General features: G+C 41.1%; 1 protein-coding gene across 3 annotated transcripts in view; it reads left to right on the forward strand.

The window, feature by feature from the left end:
• LOC140469322 (hemicentin-1-like) overlaps window positions 1-23,558 on the forward strand; it is a 438,266-nt gene that overhangs the window by 32,783 nt on the left and 381,925 nt on the right. For all 3 annotated transcript variants that reach the window (XM_072565717.1, XM_072565718.1, XM_072565719.1), the window contains exon 2: window positions 5,808-5,878. In XM_072565717.1, the coding sequence (XP_072421818.1) occupies window positions 5,808-5,878 (71 nt within the window). The remainder of the gene's footprint in view (window positions 1-5,807; window positions 5,879-23,558) is intronic.

Here is a 23,558-nt window from a genome sequence, read left to right on the forward strand (position 1 = left end):
ACTCTTTTAAAAATTACAAAGCTGCTGGTGTACTTCTAACAATGCATTGTTGCATAGAATTGTCCCATTGGCTATAAGTGACTGGCCAAAACACCATCTTGGTGCAGTTATATTTAATGTTGTTGCTGCTCAATTTGCCAGCATAGTTAAAGTCAAAAGACTGTGCTTTTACACCTGTGCTGTGGAACTTTATGACTCTATAGCTGTGTTTATAGAACAACGGCTGGGTGAACACTTGTTTAACAATCCTTCAGATGTCAAGACAAAATATAGTTTCATTATAGTTGATGCATTCCATTCTTGGATCAGTAATTCGATCTATTCATTGTGTGGTGTAAAAAGACATGTTTGATGTTTTCTATGGCTGGTTCTATCACCTAGCTTAAAGATTCCACAAATATTCTGAGAACATGAGACCTGGAAGCATGGACTGAGATAGATGAAATTGAAGGCAGAATTTATATTCAAGCTGCTTGTTCCAAATTCTTTAGATGCTACTTCCAATGGGGATGGGGGGGCCTATGTGGTTGGTGCTTTCGTTCTTTCAGAAGAACAGTGGCACCTTTCGAATACCTAACCATTCCTTAGTGTCCAATGCACTCAATTCTGTTTTCCTGTTTCTTTATTTACTTGTGACTTAACCTTTCACAATACACACATTTGCTGTTCTAAAATGAAAGCAGAAAGTGCTTGAGAAATTTATCAGGTTTGGCAACATCTGTGGAGAGAAAAATAGTTATTGTTTTGAGTCCTATATAACTGGAACACGTGTTGTCCTGTCATTCCCAGGAGAACATGTTCATGTTGTACCTGGTACCAGACTTTTGTTTTTTTTTAAAGTTCTCTCAGGGGATGTGATCATCACTGGTGTGGCCAATATGTGTTGTGCAACCCTAATTGACCTTGAATTTGACTTGCTGGGCCTTTGACTTGGGCAATCAAGAGTCAACCAAGATGATTTGGTCATCATCTCATTGCTGTTTGTGAGAGCTTGCCACCTGCAAATTGGTTGTCTAATTTCATATTTCAAACAATTACTACAATTCAAATATACTCAATTGGTTGTAAAGTTCTTTATGATATCAGGTAGTTGTGAAAGTTGTTATGTAATTGCAAGTCTTTTTCCCTCTCCTTGACTGAAATACGTCTATTTGCTCATCACCTTTTAATCAATGTAGAGCTGCACTTATCACAGATATTCCCATGGGGTAATGATAAACTTTAGTTTCAAACAGAAATCATGTGAAGTCACATGATATTTTTCAGGTCCCAACATTGTCCTCTCACAAGTAACAGAAACTCTATCTCATGGGACATCACATTATGATTATAAGTATGTAAAGTGCTGTACTCAGCTTACTTGCTAGTGAATTTTTTTATAGTTTGGTCCATGTTTAAATGCATGTATTGTTTAGTTTCATGTGTGTGTGGACAGTCTTTTGAGTGGTTTGTGGAATCTCCTCTGATATTGTGCTACATTAGGAGTGACATAAAAGATACTCAATGGTCCACAGTAATGCTTCAAATTCAAATGCATTTAATTATCAGAACGTGTCAATGGCTTATAGCACTAAATGGACAGATGAAGGTGCAGAAGCCAGCATTAAGAATCATGGAGAATGCTGAATCTATAAGACAGTGGCATTAAAGGAGACTCTTGGGCAATGAAACAGGTCAATCACAATGCTGCATTTTGCAAAAATTGTCAATAATTCAGCACACACTGTTAACAGAATTGGCAACTTCAATCAGACATTACCAGGGTGGTTGTAAGAAAATGTAGATGTGAAAATTGTCTTATAGGTTGTGTTTTACACTTGAGGCAAAACTCATTGTGGAATGAAGCCATGTGGAGCATAAGTTGTGTGATTCAATACTTGCTGTGTCCTGAATTAGCAAATATCTACTTGTGAAAGATCAGTGCCAGCAAATCAGTGAAGTGGACCCAAAGTCAGAGTCCCTGGTCTGAAACATCATCCCAGCAACTCCCGTCAACCTGTATGAATAAGATTGTGATGTTCTCTGTCCCATCATTGATACTGCTTAATGTCTGAGACCCAGACATGTGGTGAATGCCCAAGTAGGCAAGGTGCAGGAGTTACTACTTAAGAGACAAGTCTCCAATGGAAACTTCAAAACCTACACCAACATTCACATGGATCACAAGGGTGCAGTGTTTCTGTTTACCAAGTACATAACACCAATCTGGAGAGCATCTAGTCAAAGAAGACTATAAGTTGTAGGACATGATGACCTAGTGGTACTATCCAGAAGGCAGGTGATGTTCCAAGAAGGAGAAAGTGAGGACTGCAGATGCTGGAGATCAGAGCTGAAAATGTGTTGCTGGAAAAGCGCAGCAGGTCAGGCAGCATCCAAGGAGCAGGAGAATCGGCGTTTCGGGCATGAGCCCTTCTTCAGGAAATGTTGCAAGAACCCAGGTTTGAATCACATCATCATAGATAGTGGAATTTGAATTCATTAAAGAAAATATGGAGTTAAGGGTCTAATGATGACATATACCATTGTCAAAAAACCTCATCTAGTAGAACTGATGTCCTTTAGGGAAGGAAACTGCCGTCCTTACTACATGTGAATTGAGCCCTACAACAATGTGGCTGACTTTTAACTGCATTCTAGCAAATAGGGATGGGCAATAAATGTGGGCTTAGTCAGTAACCCCTAGATCATGTGAATGAATAAATGGGTAGGCATTCAGCCCACCGAGCCTGCTTCACCATTCCATGAGATCACCAATAATTTGATAATCCTTAACTCCACTTTCCTGCCTTTTCCCCAAAATCCATGATTTCTTTACTGATTAAAAATCTGCCTAACTCAGGCTGTACTGCCTTCTGTGGGGGTGGTTTTCAACCCGTGTACTGCAACAAAGTGCAGTGTGCTATAGACATTTTGGGAAACTTAACTGAGTGATGAGGCCCTGTCCATGTTTCCGATCTCCTCTGGAGCCTCGATATCTATTACAGAAGGCAGTATCTGCTGACACCATGACTCCCTATCAACTGCGCATGCTTAAGCCTCCAAATTACAACTTACTCTGTGTTTCACTCTGATCCATTGTTCCTGAAACAGTTGAGTTGAGCAGATTTTGTATATTTGTCTGTGCTTGCAGGAAATTTCGCTTCCACTCTGTTTTAAATTGGTTGCTCCTTATTCTGAGATTATGCCTTCTGATCCGAGACTCTCCCATAGGGGAAAAAACATTTCTGCATCTACCTTGTAAAGCCCCCAAAAGAATCTTGTAGGTTTCAGTTTTGTCACCTTTCATTCTACTAAACTCTAATAATTACACACCCAAACTACTGAACCTCTCCTCATAAAACAATCTCTTCATATCCAGTATCAGCCTAGTGAATGTTCTCTGAACTGCTCCAATGCCATTATACCTTTCCTTAGAGAAGACAACAGACTGTTCACAGCATTCCAGGTGTGGTGTGACTAGTGCCTTTTATATTTTTAGCAAGGTCTTCCATTACCTTTCAAATAAATGTCAACATCCATTTGTCTACCCTAGTGCGTTCTGAATTTTTTTCCTAGATTTTTGTGATTGATATATGAAGACTCCCAAATCTCTCTGTGCTTTAGCTTTCTTGAGTCTTTATTTAATATTCAACTCCTCTATTCTTCTGCTAAAGTGCACAACCTTACATTTCCCCACACTTTATTCCACCTGTCATGTACTTTGCCCACTTGCATAACCTGTTTATATCCTTCTGCAGACTCTTCAAATCATCCTCACTGCTTGCGTTCCCACTTTTTTTTTGTCATCTGTAAACTTGGCTATAGCACATTTGCCTTTCTCCTCCAAGTTGTGGACTCAACACTGGTCCCTGTGACATGCCACTGATTATGGGTTGCAATCCTGAAAATATCCCCCTTATCCCAGCTGTCTTCTGTCTTCTGTTAGTTGGCCAAACCTCTATCCATTGCTCATATGCTACCTATTTCTAAATGCTCTGCTGTGATATCCATTGTAATAGATTGCAACATTTTCATAATGACAGACGTAAAGTTAACTGCCTGATAATTATCTGTTTGTTTTATGTATCCTTACCTGTATAAAAACACTGTTACATTGGTGGTTTTTGAATCGTCTTAGACTTTTCCAGAATCTAAGGGTTCTTGGAAGATATAGTGGATCCACTATATCTGCAGCTCCTTCTTTTAATATCCTTGGATATATCCCATCAGGTCCATAGGACCTAGCCATCTATAGCCCTGTTAGTTTCCCTAGCATTTTCTGTCTAGTGATGTTATTATATTTATTTTGTCTCCTTCTTTTGCCCTTGATTATATAGGAAGCTGTTGTGTAGAACAGTGCAAGGATACCTTAAAGCAGCACCAATATCAAACCTGGCATTGTTAACTGCAGCATTACAATACTATGATTCACTACCTAAAATTTTTCACTTACAACTATATGATATATACACCGATGATGAAGATAAAATTGCTTTGATAAGATAGGAATGGCATCAGAGATTTGAGAAATCTTGGCTACTTTTCAATTAACATTTTAATATGAGATTGGGAGTAGGGGACCTGGGCTGATGCAATTATATGTTGGTCATTGATTCATGTTCAAATCTGATCCACATGAAGAATGCATCTTTCTTATGTTGGCTGCAATGAATGTGAAATGCGTTAGCATATCCAAATTGGCAGGAGTATGTTACACTGAGCATTTTCAACTTTGGCCACAAGTACCTAGTAAATAGAGAGATTGCATGATGAAAGCTGTAGGGGTGGGGAGAATAGGATACTGGTTGAGTATTGTTTCTGTGAGACTTGGGGATGTTAATGGAGAATGGGTGATGTGATTTAGAGAGATCATAAGGTGTTTGAGTTCATGTTGAGCTATACCTCCTTTCAACGAGGGCAGACATTGAGGCTGCAATTCAACACTGTCTCTAGCATAGCCTTTAGCCATCTGAGGAACAAAATGCCTCTGTGATTCTAATGACAGGGTATGTGCTCCATTGTCAGTTCCTCTCTCAGGTCAACATCCCAGCGTGAAGTCACTGATTACTTTTGATCAACTGGACTGGGCAGGCCGCTCTATTGGTATCCCAGACACAAGACTTTCAAAACCAACTCTCTCCTCAGAACTCTGTAATGTCAAGCATTTACCAGGAGGGCAGAAAAAGTAGTTAAAGGACATTCTCTAAGCCTGCCCCAAAAAATGTGATATCCCTGCTGTCACATGATGGCTGAGACAACCCAAACTGCGAAGAAGCATCTGCAAAAACGTCAATCATCTTGAACACTTCCAACAGGCCCAGACAAAAGGCAAGGTCAAACAGTGAAGGAGTATGCCAAAACCTAAGCATCCCAACTACCTGCCACTTCAAACACACCTGTGGCAGAGTGTACGGATCTAGCATTGGACTATTTAGTTGTCCCAGGACCAACACTGTGAAGTGGAGAGAAGTCATCCTGGTTTCGCTGGACTTGCCTCAGAAAAAGAATATCTAGTGCTCATCAAAAGAAACTTGATTTTTATGAGTGGGAGAGCATATTAAATTCCTCTGGTGTGATATCCTTGTATTAAAGTTTTGTAGCAGTATAAAGCAGATTTCTGTTAAACTCACATTTTTTTGGTCAGTTAAGTTTGCAAAAGCATTACACAACATCAGAAATCAGGATGTCAGCACTCCAGAATTAGGAAGACATCCCTTTCAGGCCACTGATATGCCTCACGTCAATCAGGATCAAACTGACCAACACTTTTGTAAGAGGGATTTGTGAGGAGTGGTTTAGGTTAATTGTTCTTCTCTTATCTCATGCAGAAATTGGTCCTGTTACTGTCACCTCGGATTCAAAGAGATTTCAAAGAGAACTCCGTGATCTGTATGTACAGGTTAGTGCTGAGCATGCTTTTGATTGTCACCTTTTGAACCCTAACCTTACTGAAGGGATAACATTGATACAGCAGCAGTTTCATATTGCAATTAATTGAATTTTCAATGCACCAGTACATCATCTTGAATTGTATTGCTGACCATTGTAAAAAGTGAACAATGGTGAAATTGGTGAGAGCATGCTAATGATTAAAAGGAAGAATTTACATTTATTTGGTGTTGCACATAACCTCAGGACGCCCTAAACAATTGTTGAAATGTAGTCACAATTGCAAGGTCAGAAGAAATGCACAATCAAATTAAATCTTGTGCCATTTATTCCTGACACATAGACTTCCAGTGATGCAAACATCTTCCTATCCATCCACATGATGTCAAAATTCAACAGTCCAAAGCCTCCCTGGCATAAACAGGTCCACTGTTTTATTATTGCTGTTGTTATGAGATCCAAAGTGCAGGTTCAAAGCTCAGAACAGCCTCTTTAGGAAGTCTTCATTGAACTAAGGGAGACAAGGATCTCAATGTTCATATTCAAGTTTTACAAGTAGCCACTAGCAAAGCACAATTAACATTGAAGGAAAAACGATGACATTTATTCAGAAGTCCTTTCCAGATCAATGTGTACTGCGCTACTACATCAAATTCTCTTAAGGAAACCAGTGCAAGAAAGCAGAACGGACTGTGCCACTGATAAAGCAAAGGTGAAAAATAAACCCTTTGACTGATCCACAATAGGGGTGGTGTGTTTGTGAACTAGCTCAGTGGTTTGTGATTGATGACTGAGGAATGTTTTGGGGAAGTGATCATCTAGTTAGTAATTAAAGCCCAAACTTTCCTTATACACTTAATGTTAAGGTCCTGGGGAGTGTTGCCAAAACAAAGAGACTTTGGAGTGCAGGTTCATATTTCCTTGAAAGTGGAGTCACAGGTAGACAGGATAGTGAAGAAGGTGTTTGGTAAGCTTTCCTTTGTTGGTCAGACTATTGAGTATAGGAGTTGGAAGGTCATGTTGCAGCTGTACAGGATATTGGTTAGGCCATGTTTGGAAAATGGTGTGCAATCCTGGCCTCTATGCTATAGAAAGGATGTTATGGAGTCATAGAGGTGCATAGCACAGAAAGACATTCTTCGGTCCAACTTGTCCATGCTGACCAGATATCCCAACCCAATCTAGTCCCACCTGCCAGCACTCGGCCCATAGCCCCTCAAACCCTTCCTATTCAAATACCATCCAGATACCTTTTAAATGTTGCAATTGTACCAGCTTCTACCACTTCCTCTGGAAGCCCATTCCATGCACATACCACCCTCTGCGTGAAAAAGTTGGCCCTTAGGTTTCTTTTATATTTTTCCCTCTCACCCTAAACCTACGCCCTTTAGTTCTGGACTCCCCCACCCCAGGGAAAAGACTTTGTCTATTTATCCTATCCATGTCCCTCATGATTTTATAAACCTCTATAAGGTCACCCTTCAGCCTCCAACGCTCCAGGGAAAACAGCCCTAGCCAATTCGACCTCTGCCTATAGATCAAATCCTCCAACCCTGGCAACATCCTTGTAAATCTTTTCTGAACCCTTTCAAGTTTCACAACAACCATAAATGCATGCAATATTCCAAAAGTGGAATAACCAATGTTCTATACAGCAGCAACATGACCACCCAACTCCTGTAGTCAATACTCTGATAAATAAAGGAAAGTATATCAAACGCCTTCTTCACTATCCTGTCTACCTGCGACTCCACTTTCAAGGAGCTATGAACCTGCACTCCAAGGTCTCTTTGTTCAGCAGCATTCCCAAGGACCTTACCATTAAGTGTATACGTTCTGCTAAGATTTGCTTCCCCAAAATGCAGCACCTTACATTTGTCTAAATTAAACTCCACTGCAACTTCTCAGCCCATTGGCCCATCTGATCAAGATCTTGTTGTAATCTGACGTAACTTTCTTCACTGTCCACTACACCTCCAATTTTGGTGTAATCTGCAAACATACTAACTATACCTCACATCCAAATCATTTATATAAATGATGAATACTAGTGGACCCAGCACTGATCCTTGTGGCACTCCACTGGTCACAGGCCTCCAGTCTGAAAAACATCCCTCCACTACCACCCTCTGTCTTCTACCTCTGAGCCAGTTCTGTAATTGTGAAACTTGAAAAGGTTCAGATAAGACTTACAAGGATATTGCCAGAGTTGGAGGGTTTGAGCTATAAGGAGAGGCTGAATAAGCTGGGGCTGTTTTCCCTGGAGTGTCGGAGGCTGAGGGGTGACCTTATAGAGATTTATAAAATCACGAGGGGTATGGATAGGATAAATAGACAAGTTTTCCCTGGGGTGGGGGAATTCAGAACTAGAGAGCATAGGTTTAAGGTGAAAGGGGTAAGATTTAAAAGGGACCTAAGGGGCAATTTTTCACGCAGAAGGTGGTACGTGTATGGAATGAGCTGCCAGAGGCAGTGCTGAAGGCTGGTACTATTGCAACATTTAAAAAGCATCTGGATGGGTATATGAATAGGAGTGGTTTAAAGGGATATGGGCCAAGCACTGGTAAATGGGACTAGATTAGGTTAGGATAACTGGTGTGCATGGACGGGTTGAACCAAAGGGTCTGCTTCTGTGCTGTACACCTCTATGATTCTATCAAATTAAACACATGTGAAATTCCAATATATAAAATATAGCAAAAGTGCTGCTTTGATAATAATTGTCCTGGCTGATCATAGCTGTCAGATGGTTGGCTGACCTTCTGGGGCAGTATTAAAAGTATGCAGAGTTTACTTCCCAAAGCCTGTATTGGAATGATCAAGGACAGTCAGATTGGTGTCAAATTCCTAATTTGCAATTAGATAATTTCGCTTTTTGAGATTATACACAATCTCCCAATTATACACAAATTATTCAGTTAAGACCAATTCAGGGTTCTATCTAGATATATCATAACTTTTGTACTCTGTATTCTATGTAGCTAGTGCTGATTGATCTGTTGTGCAATTAGCATTTTCTGGTTTTGTTTTGATTAGCAGCAATTTCAGTTTTTCAGGAATGTGAGTGTATTCTGGGATTTGAACTTATTTTTGTCTTGTTAGGAATTAAGCTTTCGCTTCTTTCTGCTATAAGGTTGATCTTGAAATTGCAGCTTTTTAAAAACAAATTGTCTCTTCAAGAGCAGATCTCCCTGGCCTCTCAAAACTGCACATGGAATGACTAGAACTGTTGAGTGTGCAACACAGCAGTATATTCAACGTAAAGTCTTTATTGAAGTCAAGATATCTACCTGTAAAGTGCCTCATGGGAGAGGTCACATGACTCCAGTGGACTGTATACATGACTGTACATTTGTACATGATTGCAGTTCAATCGAAACATCCCCTTTTTTATGCAAAAGAAAAGTGCCTCGATTATCATTTACATTTTGAGTTACTCAAATTAACAAATATACATAACTGATCTCATGCATTAATTCATTATTCCCATCAGCCTTTACATATGTATTGCACATACATTTGTTGAATTGAGATGGTCTGTTGATGATATACATGTGCATTGTTGTCATTGGCTGTGCAACTGGGTGCTGTTTCCTGACGGCGTTTCATTTCTGTATCATTCGTGTATATGTCATTGTTCCATGTCTGTTTTTGGATTGCTGTGGACCTTTGTGTCTGATGGTTTATCAGTGGTTTGTTCTTTACTTAGGAATTCTACATACACATGTTATTCCAATGACAGACTTCTCAGCATTTCAGAGCTTAACAGATGCTTCTCTTTCAAATTGGTCATGGATATGGGCGCAGCTACAATGTTTAAAAGACACTTAGATAAACACCTTAATAAGAAAGATGGAGGGTTATGGGCCAGGAGCAGACAGGTAGAACTAGTTTATATGTTCGGCATGGACTGGTTGGACCAAAGGATCAGTTTCTGTGCTCCTTGCTGTATGACTCTATGACTTCCCAGCCCAAAATGAAAATGAACATTGGAGTGTAGGAAGTTATCTCCCTAAGCCCCACGAGGCATTTCCATAGGAACTCTGGATAACCTCCTCTCCCTTGGAACTATGGACATTTTTTTCCGAAAGCTGGCTGAGTTAAAGACATTACATATTGATCAATGGAATTTATGCTTGGATCTACAATTTTGAATATATCAAAGAAAAGTCAAAAAAACTACCCATGTGGAAATCAGAAACAAAAACAGAAATTGCTGGAAAAGCTCAGCAGATCCAGCAGCATCTCTGGCAAGAAATCAGAGTTAATGTTTCGGGTCCAGTGACCCTTCGTCAGAACAGTGATCTTCCCAGACCTGGGGTGGAGAGTGAAACAGCATCAGAATCACCAGTGCTGGAACAAGACTCCCCTAAATGGCAGAGCGACAGTTTAGATTAGATTACTTACTTACAATGTGGAAACAGGCCCTTCGGCCCAACAAGTTCACACCGACCCTCCAAAGAACAAACCATCCAGACCCATTTCCCTACATCTACCATCACGGGCAATTTAGCATGACCTATTCACCTAACCTGCACATTTTTTTGGGACTGTGGGAGGAAACTGGAGCACCCGGAGGAAACCACGCAGACACGGGGAGAATGTGCAAACTCCAGACAGACAGTTGCCTGAGGCAGGAATTGATCCCGGGTCTGTGGCGCTGTGAGGCAGCAGTGCTAACCACTGTGCCGGGACGAAGTTTGCTGTAGGAGCCATAAGACTAGTCCTGCATGGGTAAGAGGCATGGTTGGTGTGAGGTCAGGTCCAATGACATATAAAGTTCAAGTCGGTTTGATAGTCCTGAATAAGCACATGGACTAAATAAACTCATAAATAGTGCAGGGGCAAAATGTGCCCAGGCCCTTGAATGACCTTTCTGACTGTTTTGGGACTCACAGGTTCTCCATGTCTGTTAAGCATAAAAGATACCTCATAATCTGAGATGGACATGGCAGATGTCGTTGCCTTGACACCCTTGCCCATCTGAAGAGAAGAATGATTTTTTTCAAATGTGCTCTGGACACAAAAGGCGAGCTGCTGTGCATTAAATGCTGCCTGTAACACAGGCAGAGTTGGAGGAACCTTACCCAAAGCTGAAATACCCAGGAGGGCTTCAGAAAATAACATTGGCCTGTGTCCTTGGACTTGTGGGGAGGGATATCATGATTCTATCAAAGTCAGCCAGATGGACCTCATAGAATATGAGTTCCCTGGTTGGGGCTGTTAATCTGGTCAATCAGGGAGCCCTGGCTGGCTGACATAATCAGGAGTGTCAGACATCCTGTTCACTCTGAGAACTGGCTCTGAGGAAGCTGGATCAATATCAAGGACTTTCCACATCTAATTAAAGGGTGACTTGGTGACGGGGTATCGGCCTCTTTAGACTTATCTCAGCTTCATATCTTCTGTCATTTGAACAGGAGCTAGTCAGGGTAAAGCTGCATCTGTTCCCTTTTAATCTGTGTTTTAAATGTGAGTTACTTTATTCTCTTTTATATATATACTGGCAGCTGTGTCTCTCTCATGTTCTCAGTAACTGTGCTTCTTTATGGTTCTGCAATAGTTACCTCAGTTCCACTTATAACACAATATATTCAACAGAAGATCTTTACTGAAATGAAGTCACAACGTCTACATGCCTCATGGTAGAGGTCATATGACTGCAGCAGACCAAGAGGCACATTTGTACATGGTTGCAATTCAATCTAAACAAGAACATTGAACGAGGTTTCTTTAAACTCAAACTGAGAAGACTGAGGGCTGTTCCTTTCATAGAGAGACAATCTAAAGAGTTTATGGAGGTTTTTTACATATGCCAAATATAGATTGCTAACTACTGAGACCATGTTTTGCAGTGTATGAGAGCTGATCTTTTTTTCACTGGGACGGATCTAAAGCTGTCAATGAGTCTTAATGAGTTGTAGCTTCCATATCGCCCCAAGCATTGGTGTTCAAGTTAAACAGACTGCTGTGGTTTTTGACTGCAGGGCCCAGTGTTTACCGACTACCTCAGTCTCTGTCTGACAATCAAATGAGATTCCCTGTCATTCCTTTTCTTTCCTATACAATGCTTCTAACACAGATTCTTGTGCACTTCTCAAGATTCCTTTTGAGTGCTGAGCACAAGTTAAATACTAGGAATTTTCTTTGTTTATCATCTTTGACCCTCCTTAAAGACAATTAATGCTAATGCTGTGGAATGTTGGCATTTATTTCAAGGAGTTGGACTGTAAGAATAGGGAAGTCTTACTGCAACTGTACAAGGTGCAGGTGAGATCACATCTGGCATACTGTGAGCAGTTTTTTGGTCCCCTTATTTAAGGAAAGATATCATTTCATTAGAGGCAGTTCATGAAAGGTTCACTAGGACAATCCCCATTATGGAGGGATTGTCTTATGAGCAAAGGCTAAATAGGTTGGGACTCTACGCATTGGAGTTTAGAGTGTAAGGTGAGCTCATTGAAACAGATAGGATTCTTTAAGGGGCTTGATGTGGTGAATGTGATATTTCCCCACATCCGAGAGTCGAAGACCAGAGGGCGTTGACTCATAATAAAGGAATGTCAGTTTAAGGCTGAAGTAAAGAGGAATTTTGTGTCTCAGAGGGTTGTGAATCTTTGGAACTCTGTGCCACACAGAGCTGTGGGGCAGAGTCGTTGTGTATATTTAAGGCTGAGATAAATTCTTGATCGTTATGGGAATCAAGAGTTATGGAGAAAAGATGGAAGAGTGACCATGAGGAATATTGGATCAGCCATGATCCTATTGAATGGCAGGGTAGACTTGAGGGCCCAAACATTTATTTGTTTTATAGAATTATGGTTAGCAGTGCTGCCTCACAGCACCAAGGTCCCAGGTTCGATTCCAGCCTCGGGTGATTGTCTGTGTGGAGTTTGCACATTCTCCCTGTGTCTGCGTGGGTTTCCTCCGGGTGCTCCGATTTCCTCCCACAGTCCAAAGATGTGCAGGTCAGGTGAATTGGCTATGCTAAATTGCCCATAGTGTTAGGTGCATTAGTCAGAGGGAAATGGGTCTGGGTGGGTTACTCTTTGGAGGGTCGGTGTGGAATGCTTGGGCTGAAGGGCCTGTTTCCACACTGTAGGGAATCAAATCAAATCTAATCTAAATAGAGGAGTAGGATCAAAAATATTGACTAGAAGGTAGAGATGAAGCAATGCAAGGAAGGCAATAAAATCACAGTATAGACTGGTTGGGCACAATGCCCTGTTACAGTACTAGGCATTCTATATAAGACATTGAAGGATCAGTATGGCAAATGAGCTGTGGGGAACAGCAACTAAAATAGCCAAAGAGAGATAGCCTTATTTGTCGATATTTGCATAAAGCTGGCATTATTCTTTGAGATCGGATTATTGAATGACGTCATAGTGAAGACTCCCTAAGGTAGCAGTGACTGTAATATGATTCAATTTTGTGTACTCTTTGTGAGAGAGAGCATCAGGTCCGAGACTATTTTTAAAGATTAAATCAGAAGAATTACGAGGGCATGAAATCAGAGTTGGCTAAAGTGAATTGGCAAATTAGGTTAAAGGATACATCAATGCAATGATCAACATTTAAGGGAATACGCAGGGTTTCAGCTTCCAATTCTGTTCTATATGGTTCATTTCAAATGGAAGGGAGTCAATGGAGATTTATAGAGAAAATCATCAACCAAGGGTCCTAATGCTAATTATACACCAATGGATATTGTGTGACAGGTTGTGTGACAGGGCTCAGCTGTGATGCCTTTCCTGGTTGACATTCACTGTATGGTAAAGAACTGCTGTCTGTAGGATGTTCAAGAAAAATAAAGTCAAAGTTAACTAATTAAAGTTACATCCATTTGTGAAAGCCTGCGGCTTATTGAAGGAAGAAGTTGTACGTTTGTTTTAGAAGTTAGGAAATAACATTACAGGCTGGCTCATACTTGTTATTTTCCTGGACAGGGAACGTTTTAAAGCAATTTCATTATTGTACATTGACTCCCAAATCACACAGCTGCAATAAATTCTCAACATGTGCTGGAGTCATTGCTGGAAGAAGCTGAGTTCCATTTTTATTATAATAAGACCACAGCATGGCCAGATTTCCTTCTTCTCCTGTCAGCAGGACAACAAACTGTATTTATATGGTGAGTCAGACAGCGAGACGCTATTTTCCCAGAACTAACAGTGTGGCGCATCTCAGGAAAAGCTCTTGCATGTTCGTGTTTAACTGCCATCTTCACCCGCTTCGTGCAATTTATATGTAAGTAATGGTGTGTGCTGATGGCCTCATTGTTACTTTCACCAACCGAGCCTTTGTTTAACCATGTCACCTTGTCCAAATACCCAGTGTCTTTCATATTTTAGAGTATCCAACATGTAGCAGTAGTAGGAAAGATATCCATTTTCTGATGGTAATCATATGATCTCTTTCCATTAGTAGCAAATGAGGATTTACAGGTATCTACCAATGAATTAAGTGAACAAATAGCCTCCAAAATGGCCATAAATGAAGATGGACCACTGCTTTTTTACAGCTGACTGTCAGCACCTTTGCCCTGATGTTCATAGAGTCATACACACGGAAACAGACCCTTGTGTCGAACCAGTCCATACCGAACATAATCCCAAACTAAACTCGTCCCACCTGCCTATTCCTGGCCCATATCCCTCCGAACCTTTCCTATTCGTGTACATATCCAAATGTTTTTTAAACATTGTAATTGTCCCACATCCACCACTTCCTCAGTAAGTGTATTCATACCAACTCCTGGTAATTATCCCTGGCCAAATGTGTTGTACTTATTGTTGTCATTTAATAACATAAACTTCCTAGTTATTAAACAACAAACCTTTTTGTGATCTAAGAACAGTGTGTCTGCTATAGATCTCTATGGTAGCTATCCTCTACCACTAATCACAATATAAGCCCATGACAAAGCAAAGGAAAATTCATGGCAGTAAACTACCTCAAATGACCTGTACCCAGTGCCACATAGAGATGTGGCAAATTCAACAAAGTGCTAGGCATGATCATCTGGGAAAATACCACATAGCCTAGATTCTTGGAATATAACAATATTTGTTTTGGAGGATTCACTTTGTACCATCACTGGTGTGCAGCAATTTCACCTGTGACTGGCAGCAGTGTTCGCATTCCTGTGTGATTTTATTGATTTTCCAGTGATTTTCGCTTATATCTATTAAATTTTCACTCATATCTAGTTTGCAAATAATATTATGTGATTTTGCAGTTTTTCTTGCTATCTTTTGCAAGTGAAAAGATTATGAGTTTCTTTACCACTAAGAAAATAGATGACTGAAAATTCATCTCACTGTGTTGCTGGGGAATCTTGTGTGTAAATTGTCTACTTTGTTTGTTTTCAGTGAGTCCATCAGTGGAATAAGATTTGATAAACATAGTTTTACCTAAATGACCCACTATGAGGTGGGGAGTGATCGAACTTTTACACCTTTTGCCTTTTTATTCTTGCCTTCTGACTATGTTCATTTATATTGGGATATATTATGTTGATACCCTTCATCTTAAACACAGACTACGTTAGCAGATTATTCTGATGTCAAATATATCAGAATCATAATTGATCCTTTCCTTACCAAAGTCCACACCTGCCACTTTATAATGGGTAGACAAGCAGGAGGCTGGAAGAACCCAGCAAGCCAGGCACCATCAGGAGGTGGAGAAGTCAATGTTTCGGGTGTAACCCTTCTTTAGAATTTACACCTGAAACATTGACTTCGCCACTTCCTGATGGTGCCTGGCTTGCTGGGTTCTTCCAGCCTCCTGCTTGTCTATCTTGGATTCCAGCATTTGCAGTTTTTTTTGTCTCTAACTTTACAATAGGGAGGCATTCAGACTGATTTTCCACTCCCTCATTAACACATGGATACTAAGGCCCCCTGCAGCATTTAACTGAGGTCAGGTAACTCTACATATAGGGAGGATCTAATTGCCATCCGTATTGGTAAACCTTACACCAAGTGGTTCACCCATGAACCAAGCCCACAAAGGAGCTTAGAATTTGTTATTTCCCTAGTAATTACAAGCAAGGCAAATTTGTGGCATTCAAGAGATGTTGAGCTGCCGTAACCTGTTTGTATTCTAATGGGATTGCACAGTCAAAATTTGATTTTTCTATCGTTGAACCACTATGGAATGTAAGCTACATATCTAACTGGACTCCTTAGAGTTTATAAGTCTTATGAACACATCAGGGTCATTGTAGCCTCGGGTCAGATGGCCCAGAAACATTCTGTAAGTTGTTGATGGAATAGAAGGGGACTGAACTAAAGGCTGAAATAAAAACCACTCGCATGGAAAGTGATTCTCTACTCACTGCAGAGGTTATTTGGTGAGCAGTTCAGATCAATAAATGGGTTATACAATTGGTCCTATGGGATGGATGCCACTATATCCATGCCCACCAATGTCTCAGTCTGTGCCATGATGTTTCTCTGCACTTGCTCAATAGCTGTAACACTGTACATTTGGTTCTGATATAATTGATAGGTCTGTTCTCGTGCGATTTCACATTATAAGAAAATCGTGTAATAGCTGCGCCATGTAAACTAATAGAGCCAGAATTGTGTTCTAGCCAATAGAGGTAAGGAAAGTTTGCATTCTTCAAATGACGGTCTAAGTTCTCCACTTAAAGCCACTTCATGTGGAAGAAACACATTTTATTGCTGAATCAACTATATTCTGCATTCTGTTCTATTACCCTGATGATTTGATATAAGGCATGATTTGTCTGAATATCATGCAAAACAGTACTATTCAATGTATCTCAGTACATGTGACAATAATTCAAATCAAATCAATTGTTTCAAATGAAACAAGTAATAAGGTACTTTGCTACAAGCCAAGAAAAGTTTGGATGAAAGTCAAATCCAACCTATTCCTGTATGACCTGTAGTAATCAGGGTAAGGAAATTTGAAAGAAAAAGACTGGAATTTATATTCTACCTTTCAAGACTCAGGTTGTTTCAAGTCATTATGGGACAGTGACCATACTTTCAGAAATACTTAATTGGCTGCAATGTACAACATCTGAAGAAGGAAATAAGGAAAGAAGTCCAAAAATGATTCTCAAGAATATTAACAATGACTAAATCACAGAATTGACAAAAGGAGGCCATTTAGCCTATCATACCAGTTCGATTACGTAGTGCCAATCTTCTGCCTTTTCCCTACATCCCCACATACCATTTCTATCGAAATAATCATTCAATGCCCACAATTGCACCTGCCTCCACCACATTTCCACCAAATCATGGCAAATCAGCCAGTTGGGCTGAAATATCTCCACAGAGGCTGGTATCCCACTATCAAGTTACCCTTTATTAACACATGGAAAGTCCTTGGCACTGCTCCAGCTTCCTCAAAGCCAGCTCTTAAGAGTGAACAGAACCTCTGACACTCCTGTTTATATCTTTCAGGCAGAGCTCCCTGATTGGGACTGTTAATCTGGTCAGTCAGGGAACTCATATTCTATGAGGTTAACCTAGTTGCAATCTCTACATCCCTCCCCCTCTGAGTCCAAGGACGAAGGCTGGTCTTTTCTGTTTTAGCATGTCCTGGAGCGTTTTAGCATCAGGTCAGATTCCTCTGACTCTGTGTTAGATACGGGTGGCATGTAATGTACAGGAGCTCACCTCTTGTACCTGGAGCATCTTTGGAGGAATTCATGCTCTTCTTTCAGTGGCAAAGGCATCGATGCAGCAAGATCCGCATTATCCGTCTCAGATTCTAAGTTAGCTTCAAAACTTAATGGAGAGGGTGAATCCATGGGTTCTGAAAGCCTTTCCAACTGTAACAAGGAATGTTTTGCTCCCACACCAGGTTTGTGCCTTTCATATGGTCCATGTATTTGTTCCTACACAAACTTTGTGCATCACTGGTCCTGACCTTGTGTTGACCAAGCCTTTTACCCATGCAGGACCATTTCTGTTGTTCCTACATCAAACATTGTCCCCTGTAGTAAACGGTCTCTCTTGCTTGGCAGAGACTGGTATCCAGCACTGGCGTTCCTGATGCCGTTTCATCAGGGGGTGGCAGCGAATGCATCTGCATTCACTACTTGGCCTCCCAGATTGTGTTCCAACCTATAATTAGTGTTATAGTTCACTGTTGAATTTGGTCCGATGCTATGGGCGGCACTACATTGTCCATAAGGGTTTATGGTCCGTTATTATTACAAATTTATAACCATAAGGACATTGGTGGAACTTTCTGACTCCAAATATGACCGCCAAACATTCCTTCCCTATATGGACGTCGTTGCGCTATGCCTTAATCAAAGTCCTGATGCATATGTTATTGGGACTTCCTCTGTATTGGGCCAACCATGAACTAATACTACCCTGATGCCTCACGGGTAGTCATCACATGTCAATACCAGATCTCACTTAAGATCATAGTTTTAAAGCACCTTAGAAAATGCTAGCTGTTTCTTCACTTCCCTGAAAACTATGGCTTGGCTACGCAATCATTTCCTTTGCTTAGGTGTTGATGCAAAGGTGCCAGGATAGAGGCCAGGTAGTGTATGAACATCCCGTAATAATTCACCAGCTGAAGAAAGGACGTAAATTCTGGTGCAGATATTCTGGTGAAGCTGGGGCACTTTTGATTGCCCTCACTTTATCTTCCAACAGATGTAACCAGCTGTTGTTGACTCTGTAACCCAAGTATGTCAGTTGGGGTGCCTGGTACACACATTTTTCCCTTGTTAGGCATAAGCCCATGTGGGAGAAACATCTAAGGACTATGCCCAAGTTCTCTAAGTGCTCCTTATTGATTTTCCACCTTAATGGGGTGGATCTTGCAAAATCTTTCACTGAAAAATTGCACAGGCTGACAATTCTCAAAGTGACATTCTCATATATTGGTACAAACCCTTATGGATGTTAATTGGAGCATACATCTGAGAATCTTCTCACTGCAATTGCAAATATACGTGGCTCATGTCCATCAGGGGATAGCTCCCCTGCCAGCTTTGCATCCAAATCCTCCGTGCAAGGAATAGGGTATTTATCCAGTTGCGAAGAGTGGTTTGCCATTTTTGTTTAAAATCCCCACAGAGGGGGTTCTTCCTCCTGGGGGGTCTCGGATTTTCCTGAACGATCATGGCGAGTCATTCGTTTGAATGGGGCACCTGGAATGTTAGAGGGAGTCACTCTCCAATTTAAAGGAAAAAGATACTGTCAAGTCTTGAAAAAGGGGAAGGCCGTTGGAGCCCTTTTACATGAAACACACTTAACTGACAAAGAGCATTTGAAGCTTCAGCAGGGAGGATTTGGCCAGGTATTCTTCTCATCTTTCAACTCAAAGTAGAGGAGTCCCCAATCTTATCCGGAAGAATCTTCCATTTCAAATGTTAAGTCAAATAAAGGATGAGTCCGGGCAACTTAAAGCTCTAATGTATGGAGAGGAATATGGGATTTTAAATGTATATTGCCCCCCGGCACATCCTTTTAAATTCGTAACAGATGCGCTTTCCACTTAGGTACGGCCAGCAACCCATTGGGTGATGTGGGAGACTGCCAAAGCCTATGCGCGGGGCTTGATTATCGCGTATTCTGCAACCCGGAAATGACAGAGGGGAGAACAACAATGTTTGCTCGACGCTTGCCTGAAGGCAGTGGAGTCAGCGTTTGTTGATGGGCCTTCCATAACTAAATTACAGCAGATTACAGCCCTCAGGGCTACTTTGAATGCTGCACTTACTCAAACAGCAAAGAGGGAGATACTATTTGAGAAGCAGAGACTATTTGAGTACAGTGATAAGCCGGGCAGGTATCTAGCATACCTTGCCAGAAAGAAGAAGGCTCCCCAATCTACTACATCTATTAGAGAGAGTGGTGGTACTTTGACTTGTGATCCTAAAAAGATCAATGCAGCATTTAGAAAGTTCTGTTTTGAGCTGTATCAGTTGGGGGGTTGTGAGGATGTAGCGAGGAAGATGGAGTCCTTTTTTAAGAACCTGGACCTCTCGGGTGTAACCTCGGAGCAGGTGTTTTTTTAAATACCTCCCTGACAACTCCAGAAATGCAGGAGGTGGTGAGGCAGCTCCAGAGCGGTTAAGCGCCCGGGCCTGATGGATTTCAGACTGAGTTCTACAAAGAGTTTATAGATGAACTGGCCAGACCACTTATTCATTTAGTCAGGGTAGTCTCCCTCCCTCCTTGAGAGAAGCAAATATCTCTCTCATCGTCAAGAAAGGGAAAGCCCCTATATTCTTACTGAACATGGACTTTAAAATCCTGTCGAAAATGCTGGCATTAAGACTGGAGAGGGTATTGCCATTTATCATAAAAGTGGATCAGACAGGGTTTATTAAGCATTGCAGATCACTAATAATATTAGAAGAGTGCTAAATATGGTACAAGTACGCCAGCAAAGAGCAATACCAGGCTTGGTCGTCTCCCTAGACGCAGAGAAAGCATTCGATTGGGTGGAATGGCCGTACCTTCTTTATATCATGGGGCGGTTTGGCCTTGGAGAGGTTTTTAACCAAATGGGTCGCAGTGCTATATAATGATCCGAAAGCAGCAGTGCTTACTAATGGCATAAGATCAGATAGTTTTAGTGTTGGCAGAGGTTGCCGTTAAGGGTGCCCTCTCTTGCCACTATTATTTACACTAGTGATCGAACCGCTGGCAGAAGCTCTCGGATGGACCCCAACATAACGGTCCCCGAGGTAGGATCAGGCAAGCATAAAATTTTAGTTTTGCGGATGATGTCCTTCTTTTCTTTGACAATGACATCTGTGCCCCACTTAATACAAGTGATTTGGTACGCTTTCAGGGTACAAAGTTAATTTTATGAAAACAGAAGCCATGCTGGTGGGAGGTCTTACCAGCGTATTCAACTTTGTGGATGGAACCCGCTTCCCCTTTCGGTGGTCGCAGGGAGGTTTTCTCTACTTAGGCATTTTTATTACCCCAGCACAAAGCTAAACTATGTGCATCTGCGGCACTGTGGTTCACAGCACCAGGGTCCCAGGTTCAATTCTAGCCTCGGGCGACTGTCTGTGTAGAGTTTGCACATTCTTCCTGTCTCTGGGTGCTCCAGTTTCCTCCCACAGTCCAAAGATGTGCAGGTCAGGTGAATTGGCCATGCTAAATTGCCCATAGGTGCATTAGTCAGAGGGAAGTGGGCTGTTTGGGCCAAAGGGCCTGTTTCCACACTGTCAGGAATCTAATCTAATCTGTTATAGAAAATGAGGCTGGGAAGATATCCTGGTTGGGGAGAATAGCTCTGGTCAAGATGTATGTTCTCCCTTGCCTATTATACCCTATGAGAATGCTTCCTTTGATATTGCTGAGGCAAGCGCTGCGTAGGTTTTATGGTTGGCTCAGTTCCTTTGTTTGGCATCATAGACGGCCCCTTATCAAATTAGATAAATTGTAACTCCCACAAGAAAAATATTGGGTATCGAGGCTTCCCAGGTAAAAATTCCTTCTCTTTAACCTATTGTTTATGGATAAAATGAGAACTGTCATCGTAAAAGACCAATTGTCCTAAATACAGCAAAGCTTGGAGGATGATCCAACGGGGTGAGGGTAATCTTCAAAAAACCTCCCCCTTCACTCCTATAGTGGAAATGTTGGGATTTCAGCCAGGCTTGACAGACGCTGACTTTAAACTTTGGGAGTCCAGAGGAATCTGCTGCTTGGGAGATCTATTCATGGGGAGGTCATGATATCTTTCGAACAGTTGTGTCAGAAGTTCGGGTTACCTAGCAAGGACTTCTTTGGATATTTTCAAGTGTGAGACTTCATACAAAAAAAGACCACATTCATGGCCAATCCTTATAAATCGGATATGGAGCATGGAGTGCTTCAGCCAGTGGATGCCTCCTCGGTCAGTACTCTCCATTACCCGTAAGGTAATAATGTGTCGAAGAACATGGAATGACTGTATAAAACCTGGACTCAAGAATTGGGGGTGGAAATCACCTCGGAGATGTGGGAGGACATCTGGGAAAACGCTAGTAAGATATCTCTCTTAATAGGACTCAAGCTATTCAATTGAAGATACTTCATGGGCCCATATAGCACCAGAGCGGCTTGCAAAGTTTAAGGTAGGAGTGTCCCCAATGTGCCCTAAGTGTAAAATAGAAGTTAGTATTCTCATTCATTTTTTGGCGGACATGCCATAAGATCCGCTGATACTGGCACAATGTAGTGAATGCCTTGGCAAAGATCTTGGGTTGGATTTTGGGTTTTTCAAATTTTCTTTCTCTGGATGCACATGGGAAGAAACTGTTTACTATCCTCTCCTTTTGTGCAAGGAAAAACATCTTAGTAAGCTGGGTACCGGAAAGTCCCCCAGGACTCTCGAATTGGTACAGGATAGTTATGGAACACATTTCCCTGGACTTCCTTACGAATATGGTGCACCAAAAAATTGAATTGTTTTATAGAACGTGGCGGCCCTTTTTGAGCTACATCGATGCGGATATATTGGTCATATTATCCAGGGCTTTGGTCTAGCCATGAGGATAATGTCTTGGTTCGGGGGCCTTTGGGATGAAAAATCCTGTATAAATACGGGTCTGCTTACTATTGCCCCCTTTGATGGGGAACTACAAGGAGAGTGTGTTGAGTGTTGTAACTTTATTGAATGTAAACTAAGCTATCTTGTTATGACTTGATAGAATTCTATTTTGAATGTTTATGTATTTATCCTTTTTTTGTTAGTTATTTACCATATTGTAGCTTTTTTTTATATGAGCTTTTTTTTTCTTATATTTTACTGTGTTTTAGTATTTCGTAGAGTAGAAAGACTTCTGGTTATTTAATTAGGATCTCACTCAGGCAATGACTTTCTCATTAAAAAATGTTGAGCCAGTCTAGGTGAATCTCTCTCACCAATTTTGCCCCATCTGGCTTGGGTCAGAGCCTTTTACTACAATCAGTGGTAACTGAACCAGCTGCATCGCATAAGAAACTGGAACTGATGTTATACCCTTAATCAGTAAAGGTTCCCCAGTATAGGTTCTCAGTCTAGTCACAGTCTTGTGCAAACTTAAGAGTTGGACTCCAGTTGTGAAGTTTGTTAAAGACTGGTTCTGTTGCTTCAAATTCTGACTGTAGCAGTCATTGTAAAAAACAGCATTTTCTCCTTAATCATGAAATTGCAGATTTCCTACATTTGGAAATTTGTAGGTGTTATTTATAGTAATTGGTGTGTTAATGCCATTCTGTTCCTCCATTTGCCAAAAATCATGGTGGCTCGACACTTTTAACAGAACAAAAATAACAGTACTAGAAATATAGGGATGGGAGCAGGCCATTTGGCGCTTGAGCCTGCTCCACCATTTCATGAGATAATGCTAATCCATGGCATAATTCCCTTAATACTTTTGCTGAACAAAATTTTATCTGTCTCAGTTTTAAATTAACAACTGATCTAATATCAACTGTCATTTGTGGAAGTGAGTTCCAACCCTCTACCACCCTTTGTTTATGGAAATGCTTAGCAACGTCCCTCCTGAATGGTATAGTCCTAATGTTTTTACCATGCCCCTAGTATTAAAATCCCCAACCAACAGAAATAGTTTATCTGCTCTGTCTTCTCCTGTTAATATCTTGAAGACTTTTAACTTCTAAAGATAACAACCCTAATTTGTGTAATCGCTCCTCATAACTTAATCCCTGAAGTCCAGTGTCATTCTT

Source organism: Chiloscyllium punctatum, chromosome 49, assembly GCF_047496795.1.
Source record: "Chiloscyllium punctatum isolate Juve2018m chromosome 49, sChiPun1.3, whole genome shotgun sequence".
NCBI lineage: Eukaryota > Metazoa > Chordata > Chondrichthyes > Orectolobiformes > Hemiscylliidae > Chiloscyllium > Chiloscyllium punctatum.